General features: G+C 36.5%; 1 protein-coding gene across 1 annotated transcript in view; it reads left to right on the plus strand.

Annotated features, from left to right (window-relative positions):
- SUGCT (succinyl-CoA:glutarate-CoA transferase) overlaps positions 1 to 18,450 on the plus strand; it is a 681,636-nt gene that overhangs the window by 244,543 nt on the left and 418,643 nt on the right. Inside the window, exon 8 of the mRNA XM_017506146.1 lies at positions 15,978 to 16,049. Within this exon, the coding sequence (XP_017361635.1) occupies positions 15,978 to 16,049 (72 nt within the window). The remainder of the gene's footprint in view (positions 1 to 15,977; positions 16,050 to 18,450) is intronic.

Here is an 18,450-nt window from a genome sequence, read left to right on the forward strand (position 1 = left end):
TTCCTTCCTTCCTTCCTTCCTTCCTTCCTTCCTCCTTTCTTTCTTTTCTTTTCTTTCTCTTTTCTTTTCCTCTCTCTCTCTCTCTCTCTCTCTCTCTCTCTCTCTCTCTCTCCCCTCTTCTATGGGCCTTGTGTAAAACATAACAATACATTTTAAGCTGATAACTTTAATTGCCTACTAAAACTATATTGTCTCCACCCATTTATGTTATTGATGTCACACATTACACCTATTTTATATTGTATATCCATTAACCTATTTTTATAGTCATGGTTGTTTTTTATGCTTATAGCTTTAACTTCTTTACCAGTATTAAATACATACCAATGTTACAGTATTACAGTATTCTTTGTTTGTCTATGTGTTTGTCAGTAAGCTTTATGCTTTAACACTCTTTCACATGCTATCTAATGTTCTTTCCTTTCACCTTGGTAAACCCCATTTAAGGCAGCTTTTAAATGGATATCTCTTGTAAGGCAGGTCTAGTAGTAAAGAATTCCTTCAGATTTTATCTGGAACGGTTGTTATTTCTCCTTTTTTTCTTTTTTAAAATAAAATTTTTAATTGTGTATATTTAAGGTATGCAGCATGATGTTATGGGATACATATAGAGAATAAAATGGTTACTATAGTGAAGCAAGTTAACATATCCATCATCTCACATAATTACTGACTTTTTTGTTATTATGGGAAGAGCAGCTAAAATCTACACATTTAGCATGAATCTCATATACAATACAATTTTATTATTTATAGTATTTATGTTGTACATTAGATCTCTAAACTTGTTAATCCTGTATATCTGCTACTTTGTATCCTCTGAACTGCATCTCTGGATTGCCTTCCCTTCTTCCCATACGTGGTGTACTAGTCAGGGTTCTCTAGAGAGACAGAACTAATAGAATAGATGTATATATAGAGGAGAGTTTATTAATGAGTATTGACCCACACAATCACAAGGTGAAGTCCCACTATAGGCTATCTGCAAGCTGAGGAGCAAGGAAGCCAGTTCACTCCCAAAACTTCAGAAGCAGGGAAGCTGACAGTGCAGCCCTCAGTCTGTGGTCAAAGGTCCAAGAGTCCAAAAGCTGAAGAACTTGGAGTTCTGATGTTTGAGAACAGGAAGCATGCAGCACAGGAGAAAGATGGAGGCCAGGAGACTCAGCCAGTCTAGTCCTTCCATGTTCCTCTGCCTGCTTTTATCCTAACCATGCTGGCAGCTGATTAGATGGTGCCAACCCAGGTTGAGGGTGGATCTGCCTCTCCTAGACCACCAGCTCAAGTGTTAGTCTTTGACAACACCCTCACAGACACACCCAGGAACAATACTTTTCATCATTCAATCTAATCAAGTTGACACTCAATATTAACCATCACAGATAGTAACCTCTCTTTTGTTCTGTATCTCTGTATATTTGGATTTTTAAAAATTTAGATTTCACATATAAGTGAGATCATGCAATATTTTTCTTGCTGTGTCTGACTTATTTCACTTAGCATAATGTCCTCCAGGCTCATCTAAGTTGTGGCATTTGGCAAGCTCCTGTTCTTTTTAAAAGCTGAACAATTTATATTTTGTGTAGGCACCACCATTTCTTTATCTATTTGTTTATCAATGAACATTAGATTGTTTCCATATTTGGCAATTGTGACTAATGCTATAATGAGCATGGGAGTGTAGATATCTTTACAAGGTGGTGATTTCATTTCCTTTAGGTATAGGCTCAGAAGAGGGATTGCTGGGCCATGTCCTAGTTCTATTTTAATTTGTAAAGAAATAAAGGGTATTCAATTAGGAAAAGAGGAAGTCAAATTATCTCTATTTGCAGATGACATGATTATATATTTAGAGGATCCCATCATCTCATCCCAAAATCTCCTTAAGCTGATAAGCAACTTCAGCAAAATCTTAGGATCATAATCAGTATGCAAAAATCACAAGTATTCCTATACACCAATAACAGACAAACAGAGAACCAAATCATGAGCAAACTCCCATTCACAATTGCTACAAAGAGAATAAAATACCTAGGAATACAACTAATAAGGGATGTGAAAGACCTCTTCAAGGAGAACTACAAAGCACCGCTCAAAGAAATAAGAGAGGACACCAACAAATGGAAAAACATTCTATGCTCGTGGTTCGGAAGACTCAATATCGCGCAAATGGCCATACTGCCAAAAGTAATTTTTAGATTCAATGCTATCCCAATCAAGTTACCACTGACTTTCTTCACAAAATTGGAAAAAAACCACCTTAAACTTCATATGGAACCAAAAGAGAGCCTGCATAGCCAAGACAATCTTAAGCAAAACAAACAAAGCTGGAAGCATCATGCTACCTGACTTCAAACTCTACTACAAGGCTACAGTAATCAAAACAGCATGGTACTGGTACCAAAACAGAGATACAGACCAATGGAAGAGAACAAAGGCCTCACAATTAATGCCACACATCTACCATCTGATCTCTGACAAACCTGACAAAAACAAGCGATAGGGAAAGGATTCCCTATTTAATAAATGGTGTTTGGAAAACTGGCTAGTGAGTACAGAAAGCCGAAGCTGGATCCTTTCCTTAAACCTTAAAAGGAAAACCTAGGCAATACCATTCAGGACATAGGCATAGGCAAGGACTTCATTATTAAAACACCAAAAGCAATGGCAATGAAAGCCAAAATAGACAGATGGGATCTAATTAAGAGCTTCTGCACAGCAAAAGAAACTATCATTAGAGTGAACTGGAAGTCAACAGAATGGGGAAAAATTTTTGCAATCTACCCATCTGACAAAGGGCTAATAACCAGAATCTACAAAGAACTTAAACAAATTTACAAGGAAAAAACAACCCCATCAAAAAGTGGGTGAAGGATATAAACAGACACTTCTCAAAAGAAGACATTTATGCAGTCAACAAACATATGAAAAAAAGCTCATCATCACCAGTCATTAGAGAAATGCAAATCAAAACCATATTGAGACACCATCTCACGCCAGTTAGAATGGTGATTATTAAAAAATCAGGAGACAGATGCTGGAGAGGATGTGGGGAAATAGGAATGCTTTTACACTGTTGGTGGGAGTGTAAATTAGTTCAACCATTGTGGACAACAATGTGGTGATTCCTCAAGAATCTAGAACTAGAAATATTTGACCCAATAATCCCATTACTGGGTATATACCCAAAGGATTATAAAACATTCAGTTATAAAGACACATGCACACCTATATTTATTGTGGCACTGTTTATAATAGCAATGACTTGGAACCAACCAAAATGCCCTTCAAAGATAGACTGGATAAGGAAAATGTGGCACATACATACCAGGGAATACTCTGCAGCCATAAAAAAGGATGAGTTCATGTCCTTTGCAGGGACATGGATGAAGCTGGAAACCATCATTCTCAGAAAACCGACACAAGAACGGAAAACCAGACACTGCATGTTCTCACTCATAAGTGGCTGTTGAACAATGAGAACACATGGACACAGGGAGAGGAACATTACACGCCGGGCTCTTTTGGGGGTTGGGGAACTAGGGGAGGAATTGCAGGGGGTGAGGGATTGGGGAGGGATAACATTACAAGAAATACCTAATGTAGATGATGGGGGGATGGAAGCAGCAAACCACCAAGGCACATGTAACAAACCTGCACATTCTGCACATGTACCCCAGAACTTAAAGTATAATTAAAAAAAAAAAAAGAAAAAAAGAAAGAAATATCCATAGTGCTTTTCATAACAGCTGTACCAATCTACATTTTCACCAATGGTATACAAGAGTTCTCCTTTCTCCACAATTTTACCAACATTTGTTATCTTTTGACATTTTGATAGTAGCTATCCCAATGGATGTAAGGCAGCAACTCATAGTGGTTTCAATTTGCATTTTCCTGATGATTAATGATTTTGAGTACCTTTTAATGTATATGTTGGCTATTTTTATGTCTTCTTTGGAGAAATGACTGTTCAAGTTTTTGCCTTTTAAAAATCAGATGGTTTTCTATTATTGAGTTATATGAGTTCCTTATAAATTTTGATCTTAACCCTTGATCAGATATATGGTTTGCATAGATTTTTTTTTTCCCATTCTGTAAGTTGTGGTCTGTTTTGTTTATTCCTTTCTTTGCTATACAGAATCTTTTAAGTTTGATGTAGTCTAATTTATCTATTTTTGCTTTTGTGGTCTCAGCTTTTGGTGTGATATCAGATTACTGCCTATGTTCTCTTCTAGGAGTTTTAGAATTTCTGATCCTATACTTAGGTCTTATACCGATTTTAATTTACTTTTTAAGGGATAAGATAATGTCCTGTGGGCCAGGCATGGTGGCTCACACCTGTAATCCCAACACTTTGGGAGGCTGAGATGGGCAGATCACTAGAGGTCAGAAGTTTGAGACAAGCCTGGCCAACATGGTGAAACCCTGTCTCTACTAAAATAAATACAAAAATTAGCTGGGCATGGTGGCACATGCCCATAATCCCAGCTACTCAGGAACTCAGGAGCCTGAGGCAGGAGGATCTCTTGAATCCAGGAGACAGAGGTCACAGTGACCCAAGATCACAGCACTGCACTCCAGTCTGGGCAACAGAGTAAGACTTTGTCTCAAAAAAAAAAAAAAAAAAAATGACCTGTGGATATTGAATTTCCTGGCACCATTTTCTGAAGAGACTATTCTTTCCCTATTTTGTCTTCTCTGTGACCTTGTGAAAAATTAGTTGGCAACATATGTTTGGTATTATTTAGTATATCTGGACTGTCTGTTTTCCACTGGTCTATGTGTCTGTTTTTATGCCAGTATCATAGTGTTTTGATTACTGTAGATTAGTAATATAATTTTAAATCAGGAAGTATGATGCTTCCAACTTTGTTTTCTTTCTTAGAATTGTTTTGACTATTTGGGGTCTTTTATGGTTCCATATGAATTTTAGTATTGTTTTTTCTATTTCTGTGAAGAATGCCATTGGGATTTTGATAGGAATTGTATCGAATCTGTATATTGCTTTGAGCAGTATGCACCTTTTAACAATATTAATTCTTCCGATCCGTGAGCATAGGATATATTTTCTTTTATTCTGTCTTCAATTTCTTTAAGCATTGTTTTATAATTTTCAGTGTAGAGTTCTTTCACTTCCTTGGTTAACTTTGTTCCTAAGTATTTTGTTGTTTTTCCTGCTATTGTAAATGGTGTAAACTCTTTACAGGTCAGTTTGTATTTTATTGACATTCTCAGCATTGGTTCTATTTAGATATTTTATTTTTATGCTGTCATAAATGGGATTTTAAAAAACTTCTTTTAAATTTGTTATTTGTGTATAAAATACTTATAGTTTTTGTTTTTTGAATTTATATCCTGCAACTGTGCTGAATTTGTGTGTTAGTTGTAATAGTTTCTTTTAGCTGGAATCACTGTTGTTCCCCCTCTCCCCTCCATATAGGATTATGTTATCTGCAGATAGAGCTATTTTTACTTTCTCCATTCTGATGTGGATATCTTTTACTTATTTTTCTTGTCTGACTGTTTTTTCTAATACTGTCAGTACTATGTTGAATAGAAGTGATGAGATTGGGCATCCTTGCCTTGTTTTGGATCTTAGTAGAAAACATTCAATTTTTCCCAATTGATTATAATTTTACCTATGGGTTTTTCATAAGTGAAGTGAATTTCATTATGTTGAGGAATTTCTTTTCTATAGATTTCCTCATATTTGAAGGACATTTTTGCTGACATAGTATTTTTGGTTAGAATTTTTCTTTAATTACCTTCAATACATTATCCTATTCCCTTCTAGTCTGCGAGGTTCCTGCTGAACAAACCAACTGATAGTTTTATAGAGACTCTCTTGTACATAACAAGTCAATTTTATCTTGCTGCTTTCAAAATTCTCCTTTTGTCTTGGACTTTTGACAATTTGATTTCAGTATATTCCAGTGTAGATTTCTTTTTATTTTAGTTGATTTTGGGCTTCTTGAATCTGGATGTCTATTTCCTTCTCTGAATTTGGGAAGCTTTTAGCCATTATTTCTTTAAATAAGTAGTCTATCCTTTCTCTACCTCTCCTTCTTTGTGAACATCTATGATGTGCATATGTGTTCACTTGATGGTATTCTGTAAGTCCCTAGTCTTTATTCCCTTTTTTCCTTATTTTTTCTTTTTACTCTCTTGATGGAATCATTTCCAATGACCTATCTTTGAGTTTGCTGAATCTGTCTTATGCTTGACCAAGTCTGCTACTGAATGTCTGCATTGAATTTTTCATTTCAGGGGTTGTTTTCTTCAGGTTCAAAATGTCTGTTTCTTCATTACGTGTTCTGTCTTCTTGTGGAGCTTCTTACTTTGTTTACATATCATTTTCTTGAGGCCGTTGAGTATCCTTATGATGATTATTTTGAATTATTTGTCAGGTAATTTGATATGCCTCTGCTTCTTTAGGTTGGTTTGTTAAAATTTATTCTGCTCCTTTGATTGGATCATGCTTTCCTATTGTTTTGTGTGTCATATAACTTCTTGTTGATATCCACGTTTCAAAAAGTATGCGACATATAATTGATACTCACAAGAAGTAAGATGCCATTAGGAATGAGGCAGTTGCTTTGTCCATATCTCTATTTCTATTTTATAATCTGGTCTCAGTTTTAGTCTTTATTAGACTTTCTGCCTTACTTAGTTAAGCCTAATATGGCCATCTCATCTCCACCTTCATGTTTCCTTTTGAATCTTCAAGCAGATAGAGTTGATTTGGGCCAAGTAAACCTACTGGCCAGCATGGGAATGGTGCTTTCACTATTGCATTCAACCAGCAAAGCGGTTGCATGATGTATAGACCTGCTTTTCAAGGTGTTTGGGGTGGAATAGAAATTAAACATATCTAATGTAATTGGGATAAAGAATTATAGTATTTGGGGAGGCATGCAATAAAGAATTATTTTCAGCACATTCTGCTATTGTGCTTAAAAATGTTTACATACTTTCCACCTTTATTTATAGAACAGGAATCCCAGGGAAACTGAAATATAATAATTACTCACACAGATAAATTAACTCTAAAATAAAATAGAATTCCTTGGCTACACTTGACCATTTAGCTAATATAATCTGTTATAATAGGCTTGGGGTGGGCATATACATACCACATATGTTATTATAAGTGGTTTTAGAGATACGGAAAGAATTATTGCTTTCTTCACATTGTGACCTACTAGGATGACTTACTAAATTTTTTTTTTCATGTTGCCCTAGAGGAATGTTTCTATTTGCTCTGCTGCTAACTTACTTTGGAAAAGATAACTTCCTAGTTGGTCTAAATTTTGTTGCAAACCTTACATAACACTCTCATGACCTTTATCATGGTAGATGTGCCCATGTGAGTCCAATTCTTTTAAGTAACTTGTGATTGAAAGATATGTACAGAATACTATTCAGATTGTCTCTTGTTTTTTTTTCTTGTGTTTCATAAGACTTTAATGGTTGAGGTAAATTGTGAGACCTTAATCTTCTAGCAGTTTATCATGGTTCCCTCTGTTGAACAAGCCTGGTCCTATTTTTTTCTCTTTTATAATTACAGAGAATGGTCTAATGATTTTTTCATTGGAAGATTCAGGCTGAAATTTATATCCAGATTCATGGAGGCTTGAGAAGGAAATACTTAAACCATGGTCACATCTGTGATCATTTAACCTTCTAATTATTAGTTTCCCAAGGAGAGAATGTCATAAGTCTTTAAGTATTGTAGCTTGTAATGTAGTTTTTTCTAACCATATAGTAGTAATTTATCCTTCTGGTATCTATCTTAATCTCACATGCATGTTAGATGTCTTGAGTTAGGCTTCAAGGTCTGATCACCCAGTATAAGAAGTGAGTCCTATAAAGAACAAGTCCAGACCCTGAAATATGGCAATCTCATCAAGGCCCTACCAAGTTTTGTTGCCTGCTACCTTTTCCATCAGTTTTTTTTCAGTTATAAATGTCTATACATTTTTCAGATACGGCCTTCCCCTGTGCGTTTTCTGATCCTGGAGTTGACTTGTTTTAACACTTGGTTACTCCATGAGAATTTCATCTGTTCCTATGGGTCAGCAGGGCCTCCCATAAGAACTCATTCTCCACTGAATGAGCCAAGTAGCCATTCACACTTCCCATGGTTTGCCAAGCCCAAAGATATTTTGAGACTCTGTGTATTTTAGATCCCAATGCTCTTTACAGGAGTCGAAATTTAGGTGGCAAATATATTTTATTTTCAGTGTATATCCCATTACTTGGTAGTAACTATGTGGAAAAGGGACAAAGGCTGACCCTATATGCTTCAAGGGCAACTTTTGGCCATGGTAAGAAGAATGAGAAGTACCTAATAAGAGGGAATGAGGTCTTTATTGTTCCAACTGTAGGATATACCTATAAATCCTAGTGGGAGTATATTCAGCATCCTACTTTAACTAATCTTCACCCTTAAACTTGGGTGATCATCTGTGAGGAAGGAAGTTTGTTTGGGGAATCTATTCTTAGTGTGCTTGCCTTTTTTAGTTGGTCCTTATCTTTGACTCCCTGAAACTCTCCTCTAGCATAAGCTTCCAATTTTCCCACCAAACTTTTGTATAATGTCTTGTATTCCTTGAATTGCTTAGGTTGCTGTGACAGATTGACATCGATTTAAAAAATTTACTGGATTCTAATTTCCCAGATTCTGTCTTAGATACTAGATGTAACTAGTATCTTGAACTAGAGTTTAAGTTGCTCTTATCTGATATTCAGCCACCTACCCTCCCCAGAGATCACTCTCCATGCTTCGTCTGCCTTTGTTCAATGGCTTGGGATTCTGCTTTTGCCTACATTCTCTGAGTTTTTTAAATTAACTATCTGATTCCTGTCCCTCCACCCTTTGCTTTGTTATCACAATTCCTTACATGAGAATTTGGTGCTAAGTTTCTGAGTCTCATCCTCATGGCTGGGATCCTGCAGCTTGTAGCTATACATCTCTTGGGACATTTACCTACTGTGAGTTTCAAGACTTTTTCTATCAAAATTTTTCACCTCCCACATGCCATACTTTATCTTGCTGACTGCTTTCTTTCTTTCTTTTTTTCTTTTTTGAGATGAAGTCTTGCTTTGTTACCCAGGCTGGAGTTCAGTGGCATGATCTCGGCTCACTGCAACATTCGCCTCCTGGGTTCAAGCAATTCTCCTGCTTCAGCCTCCCAAGTAGCTGTACTACAGGTGCACACCACCATGCCCAACTAATTTTTATATTTTTAGTAGAGATGGGGTATTGTCATGTTGGCCAGGCTGGTCTCAAACTCCTGACCTTGGGTGATCCTCCCACCTCAGCCTCCCAAAGTGCTGGGATTACAGGTATGAGTCACCATGCCCAGCCATGACTGTTTTCTTGAACCACACTTGTTCAAATTTTCCATACTCTGGGATGAAACTCTGCTGTCACCTGGGCCTGTATTCTAAAGCCACTTTAGGTCTAGTGGGCAGACTTAATTTCAGGGCCTCCCCTAATCTCTGTCTCACTATGTATGACCTGTGTTTTGTCATGGGTAATCCTGGACATATGATGGGCATATATGCTTGGGAAACATTATTGGCAATACACTATATGAGCCAATTTAGAATATTTTTATTGTAACTATATTTACTATTTTTTCTAGCTTGATTCTTTGCTTGTAGGTAGTGAAATATGGTGACAGCTTGACTAAAGCTCTGTTCTATAAATGCCTTTAGTCTGAGGTAAATGTAAGCTTTGTCAAAAATGATATTTTCATATATGGTACATAGATGATACAGAACTGTGATTGTTGTAGCATGTTTGAGATACAACAAAGAGTACTTAAAAATATTTCATATGCTCAAGGCATTTTTACCTTGGGGTATTCCTGAAAAATCAATATGGCTTCTTGTCTAGCATTTTTTTTGCTTAGTTTCTGTGAAGCAGTAGATGCTTTTGGTAGGCTATTTAAAATAATCTGGCTTAGCATTCTTTATAATACAGTTAATTCAGTTTCCTTAAAACCAGTTTTTGGCCCATATTCCTCAGGAAGAAAAACTCTATATGTCATTTTATATTGTGCTCAAGATACATGATAACTGCCTTCTTGAATAACAGCAGGCTTTCCTCACAAAAAAAATTTTTTATAAGAAAAATAATATCCATTAACAACATGTAAAGAATAGCAAATATGTGAGGCAGTTGCCCATTTCCCTCTTTGTCATTACCTCTACACCCAGTATCACAAATGGAGTAATTGAAAATCCTAGATATGTTTGATTGGAAGTAAAATTTAATTTATTTGAGGCACCTCAAGGATATCTGTGAGCATTCCAACTTCCCATTATGGAAGTAGCAAATCCTAGCCTGGATCTGGGGTAGGAAATCAGTATATAATGTTGCTTTCAAGGCTACTCTAGATTACCTAATTCAAAGCAAGGGCTTATATTTAGCAATGCCTTCTCAACATGGTTTTTTCCATGTAAAAAATGTCTGGCCAAAGCCAAATTGGTAGGTGAAGTTGGAGACTCCCAGGCTCATCTACCATTTGTGGCATTGTTCCATCAATAGATGACACTGTTCTTGATTTGTAAGCAGTCTGTGCCTCGTTGCCATCTGGCTCAGTGCAGTTCCAGCACCATAAGGTGAACTGAACTGTCAGCAGTAGGAAATAGTGCTCTATGTTTGTCATGATGTACTAGCACAGAACCAGAAGTCAATAACTGCTTGGCATTCCAGAAAACATTCTCATGGCAGTGAGTTAAACTTCATGGAATGTTTTTTTCCAGTGGATGATGAAGTCATTTAGCAATTGTTACCTTTTGTGGAAGAAAATCTTGTTAAAAAGTAAGTAGCCCCAGGAAGCATGGAAGTTTATGCTCTTGTTTTTAAGTAGACATACTACTAATTTTTTTACATTTTATTTAGGCCAGGGAAAATACTAGATGCACTGATAAAGTTACTTAAGGAGATAACATGGGAACTTCCAGTTGTACATTTTTTCTTTTACCACTTGATTATATGACATATTGTGTTGACATGGGCTTCTGAAATCCTTATGTTTTCATCTTTAGTCAGCTTAATAATTAGGATGTCATCAAATGAGGCTAACGTGCCTGGAAGCCCAGAAAATAAAGTGTCTGGGAAGGAGTAGAAACTTCCAGGAGCAACAGAAATTCTCAACTGACCTTCTCAATTCCCTGCCTTCACATCTGCTCCATAGTCTGCACTTCTGTATCTTCTGTGTCACGGGTGATCACATCTTCTGTGTGGAGCTGCTCTAAATAGAGAAACTAAACACGGAACCTTCATGCCCTTCTCCTTTTGTGTCTCCTAGTTTGATCATGAAGTTCTTCAGTTATCTTGTGTCATCAAATTCCTTGACCCATCATTATTTTCTCAGTCTTGAAAAAGATCTCCCTCTCCAGGAAAGGAGGTTTATTATGATAAGCATATGATGAAAATGTGCATTTCTGTTTGATCTCTCTATCAGTGAATCTTGTTGCCCCTGAATGTGCACAGCTCCTAGTGAGAAGGATCTTTCTTCAGGAGTAATACAATCTGGTCTCCTGTGAGGCAAGGCTTGGTTTTGGCCTTGTCCTTTAAAAATTCTGACGCTTGCCCTTGCTGCTGTCTCCTCACATCATTTTATGCAGAAGCAATTGTTTCTTTCCACCTGAGGCTTGAATTTCTTACAGGAGACACATTCCAGTCCTGACTGTTTACAGCCCAATTCGCTGCTTATGGTTTGAGCTCTCCCTGTGATCAAAACTCTACTAGTGGTGTGTGTGCATGGCATGTTACCACTTGGTTTGCTTTCTTTTAGAGTGAGGCAACCAATAGAATGAGTAAAAGAAAAGGAGGAGTGATTTGCAGGGTCAGTGAGGGCCTGGGAGTCAAGACCTAAGGGCTTAGAATTTACTGAGTCAGACCTAAGGGCTTAGAATTCACTGAGGAGTTCCTTTCTTGTGGGACCAAGTACAGTAGTAATTATAATATACTATTGTGTATATAAATATAATTGTGTATAGGGAGAGTTATAGAGTCCTTTCTCTATAGTGTATATTTATATATACATAGATAAACATGATCATTCAAGTCATTTCAGTGATTTTCCATTAGTTTTATGATAAATAAAATATTTCATATGGCTTCTGACTTCATCTGGCTCCCTGCCTACCTCCGCATCTTCAACCATGTTACTCTACCTCTTCTCTCTCTTGAGCTGTTGCTTCTTCCCACCATAGGTCCTTTGTGCAAATAGTTCTCCCTGCTGCCAGCAATGACCTCCTTCTCCGCTAGCTCTTTACCTAGTTATTAACTCTAGCTCTTTACCAGTTATTAACTAGGTAAAGTGAAAAATGATCTCAGAGCTGGGATGTGAGAATTCATAGTTATTAACTGGCTTCATAGCTCCCAACCAAGACAACATTAGGTCCACCTATCCCAAGATCTCATTGTTTGGGGGGCTGAGGTTGGAGGATTGCTGGAAACCAGGATTTGAGACCAGCCTATGCAACACAATGAGACTCCATCTGAGTAGTCCTAGCTACTCAGGTGGCTATGTGAGGAGGATCTTTTAAGCCCTGCAGTTTGAGGCAGCAGTGAGCTAGGATTATGCCAGTATACTCCAGCCTGGGTGACAGAGAGAGACCCTGTCTCTTTAAGTAAGATCTCATTCGGTTTTGTACTTTTCTTTTCCAGTGCCTGCAATTATTTATGTGAATGTTTGATTAATGCCTGCTGCTTTATTAGAATATATGTCTCATTTGTCTTGTCATTTTCTACCCATTGTACTTAGAGCCTAGCACATAGCAACAAATATTTGCCAAATACATGAATCAGTGTACTTTATGAACTTAGTCAAAATAATTTTAAAGGTAAGTACTGATCGTTCCTATTTTAGAGATGTAAAAACTATGGCTCTTAAATTATGTAAATTGTCTGATATCACATAGGTTAATTATTAATAAATGTCTTGGCTGGGATTCATTTTGCTATTTTATCCCCCAGGCCTTATTGGGGCAAGGTTGGCTTTTTAAGGATCTTAGTTGGACCAGACATTTTCTTCAGAGTTTCAGTGTGAAATTTAATAATTTTTTATTTGTGATATTAACATATGAAATAGGGCTTGATTTGAATACAAAACAAACCAAAAAAACCCCTCCAGTTTAAATGAACTTAGAATGTTGAAGCAAATTTTGAAAAAGATATTTTGTGTCATTAAAAATGATGACATTTAAAAATGCTTATGATATGCTGTTATATGAAAAAATGCAGTCTAGAAATTCATGTACAATAAGATATTCACGTAATTGCCTGACTAGTTCTTCTTGCCTGCTGTGGAGATAAAAGCCAATTTGCTGAAACATCAGTGTTACAGTAGAGAAACAGTTTAATAATCACAGGGACAGCAAAGTGGAAGTATGGGAGACATTCCTCAAGTCAGCCTCTCAAACAACTCGGAGTCTAGTACTTAAAGAGTAATTTGGTAGGCCGGGGAGAAGGATTGGGTGCTACTGATTAGTTGAGGATGAAATCTTAGGAGCATCCAAATTATGTTAGTACTCTGAGTGAGTTTCTGGGTGGGGGTCCCAGGACTGGTTGTATCACTTCCTTCCTATGACTCACTGGTCTGGGTAGAGTCAGGTCATTCACCAGAATGCCAAGTCTTGCCAAAGTCTGAAAAATATCTTAAAGACCAATCTTAGGAGGTTTTGACAATAGTGATGTTATCCGTAGGAGCAATTTGAAAGTTACACATCTTTGATTTCTGAAACAGTAAATCCTAATAGAAAAGTAAACAAGGGAACAATGCTGGTTATCATTTAACTATGCCATATCTTAGCAGAATTCAGGTCCCTGTCATGTTTCTCTCAAAGGTAGTTTCCTTAATAATGTAAAAGTACATACAAATAAACTAGAAAGAAGAATGGCTACCTAAGTATTAGTAGTTGCTTCTTCTGGGTAATGATATCATGCAGTTTTTTTCTATCTTGTACTTCCCCAATTTTCTATAGTGATAAAGTATTATTTTTTAAAGTTCTTATTTAAAATATGTTTATTAAATAAATACTGTAGCAGTAACAGGGAACAAATAATTATTAAAAAAAAAACTCATAATCTTACCTGAATCTTTATAAAATCTATTTGGTGATCTTTAGTCCAATTATATTCTGGGGTTCAGCTGCTATGAGTTCTTCACTTTTCAATGATCATTGACTAGTTATCTTTGCTTAAAACTATTATGTTTTCTGGTTTATTATAAAGGATATTAACAAGGATACAGATGAAGAGATATGTCAGGCAAGGTATAGGAAGGGGTATGGAGCTTCCATTCCCCTCTGGGGCATGTCATCCTTCAGGAACCTTCACATGTTTAGCTATCTGGAAGCTTCTTAAAAATTTAAACTTTCATATTGATAAAATACATATTTAAATATATGTTTGAGGCTGCAGGAAAAAATATACACTTCTTGACTTACTAAAAGGAGATGAACACCCTACAAAATATAAACTTATTGAATGTGTCTGATCCAAAATTTGGAAAAAAAACTTTTCTTCACATTATACATTCCAACACAGATTGTGACTTCACATTTACTTATTCACTTCCTACCTCATCATTCTCCACAAAAAAGCAAGCAGACAACCTGTGTAGCTTCACAGTTGTCAATGGTTCCTTGCAATACCTTGGCTCAAAATCCTTGTACCTCACTCACAGCTTTGTTGCAGATTTTCTTTGTAATTTGAGAAACACTAATGCATTGTTTTTGACGCTAACTTTACTTTTGCTGTCATGGATAAGGGAGAATGTTTAAGGGTTTATGTGATATCTCCTTAATAGCATTCCTTACCAAATCAAGCAACAATATAAATAGAATAAAACCTTGTTATAATGTATTACTTGAGATCTATTTTAGCTACCATTGTATTACCTGGAAGCAATCATTTGGTTGATTTATTATCATTTACCAACTATGTATTAATTGCCTAACATTCTTCAGATATCACTTTGGGTCTGGTAGGATGACGAAGACTAAGATTAAGACATGATGAATACAATCTCCCAGTTCCTCTCTACCAGCACTGTATAACAGAACTTTATGTGGTGATGGAAATATTCTGTGTCTGTGCTGACTAATACAATAGCCACTAGCCACATGTGGCTACTGAATGCTTGACATTTAGCTAGACTGTGGATCTGAATTGTTAATTTAATTGTTAATAACAGCTTTATTGGAATATAATTCACCCATTTCCAGTGCACAATTCAGTGATTTTTGGTGTATTCAGAGTTATACAACCATCAGTCAGTTTTAGAACATTTTCATTATCCTGACAAGAAACCCAGTATTTATTAACAATCACTCCCCATCTTTCCTCAGCTTCCACTGCTTTATGCAGCCACTAGTGTTTTTTCCGTCTTGATGGATTTGCCTATTTTAGACATTTCATATAAATAGAATCATAATATTTGGCTTTTTGTTACTGGCTAATTTAATTTTAGTTTATTTAAATTTAATGATCACGTGTAGCTAGTGGCTACCGTAAGAAGCAAGTGAAGTGAAAGACCAAAGATAGGTGCTTAAGGAATGCTGAAGACCCAGGAGAAGAACATTCTGCAGAAAGGGTATGTGCGAAACAGAGAGCTAGGAGATGAACCTGGACAGAGCCTCAAGATAAAACAGGTTCATGAAGGAAGAAATGGTTAACAGTACCAAATAATAGAGGGGTCAAAAAGTATAGTTCAGTGTGATAATAAGCATCCTGATGACAGAGGGCACTAGAATGTGGTCTTGGTGAGGAGGTGAGTGCAGGTGGCACTCCTATGTCATTACAGATGAAGGGGACAACAAATCAATTGATATTGAATTAATAACATCACTTTAGACTAAGCTTTCCATGTAGATATTTTAGAAATTAAAGTCGACTTTTGTGGTATGGTCAACATATAAATAATATTTACCTGTGTATTTATTTCTTTTAGGCTTTTAAAACCAAGGATGGCTATCTTGTAGTTGGAGCAGGAAATAACCAGCAGTTTGCCACCGTGTGCAAGGTAATCTGTAATTACTGGGTTTGGTTGATGATCTTGTACAAAGCCAGGGAAATTTCAGTTTTTCCCAGGTCATAACCAGCTTAGGCCTCCTGTGTTGGCACCTGAAAGTATAGGATTTTCATGTTTTTAAAAGATAAGGCAGAGTCTAAATTAACATTCAATGTTTTTTTTTGTGGTATCTATCTGTATTCTAAGATGAAGAATCATGGTAGCTTAAATTGTCCTAAAATTTGACCTGCCTACCAGTCCAAACAAAATGGAAAAGAAACAAATCATTTTTAAAGGGACTTTTAACACTGGAATTTTTTTCTTTTTTCCCCTTCCTCCTTCCCTTCCTGTCTTCCTTTCTTCCTTTTATTCTCTCCCTCCTTCTCTTTCTCTTTTACTGTATCAGGTTAATTGGACCCATATATAGCTAAGTTACTCCCATATTTATTTTATTTACTACTGGAAATTTTCGAACTATTTTTCAATTTAACCTTTATTTAATGAGTACCTTTCTGAAGAATTTATGTTTTAAGGTTTTAGGAATTAAGATTATATTAAAATTGTTCCTTCTCAACAAGGCCTTCAAATAAAGGCTTTGGAATCATTTAAAATAATTTATTCTTAGGGATATTCTAAACCTGTAGCATTTACTAGACTTCACAATCTCAGATCACTGCAACCTCTGCCTCCTGACTTCAAGTGATTCTTTTGCCTCAGCCTCCTGATTAGCTGGGATTACAGGTGTGTACCGCCACACCCTGCTGTTTTTTATATTTTTAGTAGAGACAAGGTTTCACCATGTTGGCCAGGCTGGTCTGAACTCCTGACCTCAAGTGATCTGCCCATCTCTGCCTCCAAAGTTCTAGGATTACAGACGTGAACCACTGCACCTGGCCTACTAGGCTTTTTCCTTTTTTAAAAAAATTTGATGTTTATGTTATTTATCAAGACTTTGGTGTTTTGTTTAGGCCTTTGGTATCCGTTCACTTTTTCTAGTTTCAATCCAAGGAATAGAATCTCCTTTTTATTTTTCTTAAATATATCCAAAGGCCTTACCTGTTGAGAATTTTTTTGAGACACAATCAGTTTTTGTACTAAATTTTACCATGAGCTTTCTGTGTAATCAAAGATGCCTATAAAATTCTGAATCTCATTTGTTGTAGTTAACTTATTATATACAAAAATTATTTATTACTGTGCCTCTTATGAGAAGTTAGGGAGCAGAGCTAAAAACCACAGCAAAGGAGTGGGAAGGACCATGGAGAGGGTGACAAGTGGAGATAGTTCTGATTGCAGGAAGGGCTGAAACATCTGAGTCGGGAAAGAGGGGAGCCTTTTAAATGGTGACTCTGAGTAAGTGTAGGGAAAATCAATTCAAACATTTGATCTGGGATCAAAGAATCTTTATTATGAACGGTCAATGTTAAAAATATGAAACATACGGAAGCTGTTGCCTGTGAAGTCATTTGCGTACTCTAACTGCAGAGATGTAAAAGCCAGTTCATTGCTATAAACGAGTACAGATTTTCTTCCTGGGCCATATGTTTTGGAGTTTTCTTTCTCTAGAAAGTGGTGGGGTTGGGGGTGGGAGGGCCAGGCAGTGAAAATTACTGGTTGACATACTCTTTACTTTTGAAAATAACTGTACTGAGTTCTTTTTAGTTTTGATTCATTACTGCGGATCAAGTTAGCACTTTTGAATTTCCTCATAAATATCCATAAGAACAGTTTTCGACAAAGGTTCTTATTTCAAAGCAGAATATTTGCCAGAAGTTTTGGTGCTGAAATATGACTTATTGTTTTGGTGTGTTATAACACATTTTTTATAAAGGAGACTATCAGAGGGCCTTAAGAATGGCACACTTGACCTTGCTTTTCCCATATGTGAGTTAGGAATGATAATCCCTGTTATGAGCCGTTAAGCCAATATCTATAAAACTCTTTGAGATTCTCAGAAGATTTATGTGTACAGAATTCTCAAGTTATTTACATTATTAACTAGGCATCCTGTGGAATGTTGCAATCTGATTGACTTTTTCAAATCTTTATAATTATGTCCTTACATGTAAACTTGTCCTAAAAACCTTCTTACCTAAGAAAAATCTTCTGTTCTTCCATTCTGAAGCAAGGTTTTCCGCCCTTCCCGGTCATGGGTATTGTGTGGATTTCTTCTAAGCATTTTTTTTCACTCAGATTTATTATTACCTAGAGCCTTGTTATTCAAACTGGGCTTATAGAGGATGAGGTTCCCAGTTCTTCACAGCGAGCCCCTCAAAACCATTATTCTGTCAAGAACGCTCCATCCGAAAAGATGGGGCAGCTTTACTTCCTGGGGAGAAATGTGGCAGCACTGCCTGTGACAAATGAGTGGAATTGACTTATGCCTACTCTCTTTCCAAAATAGAATTGATAT

This window comes from Cebus imitator, unplaced genomic scaffold, assembly GCF_001604975.1.
Source record: "Cebus imitator isolate Cc_AM_T3 unplaced genomic scaffold, Cebus_imitator-1.0 Scaffold349, whole genome shotgun sequence".
Classification (NCBI taxonomy): domain Eukaryota; kingdom Metazoa; phylum Chordata; class Mammalia; order Primates; family Cebidae; genus Cebus; species Cebus imitator.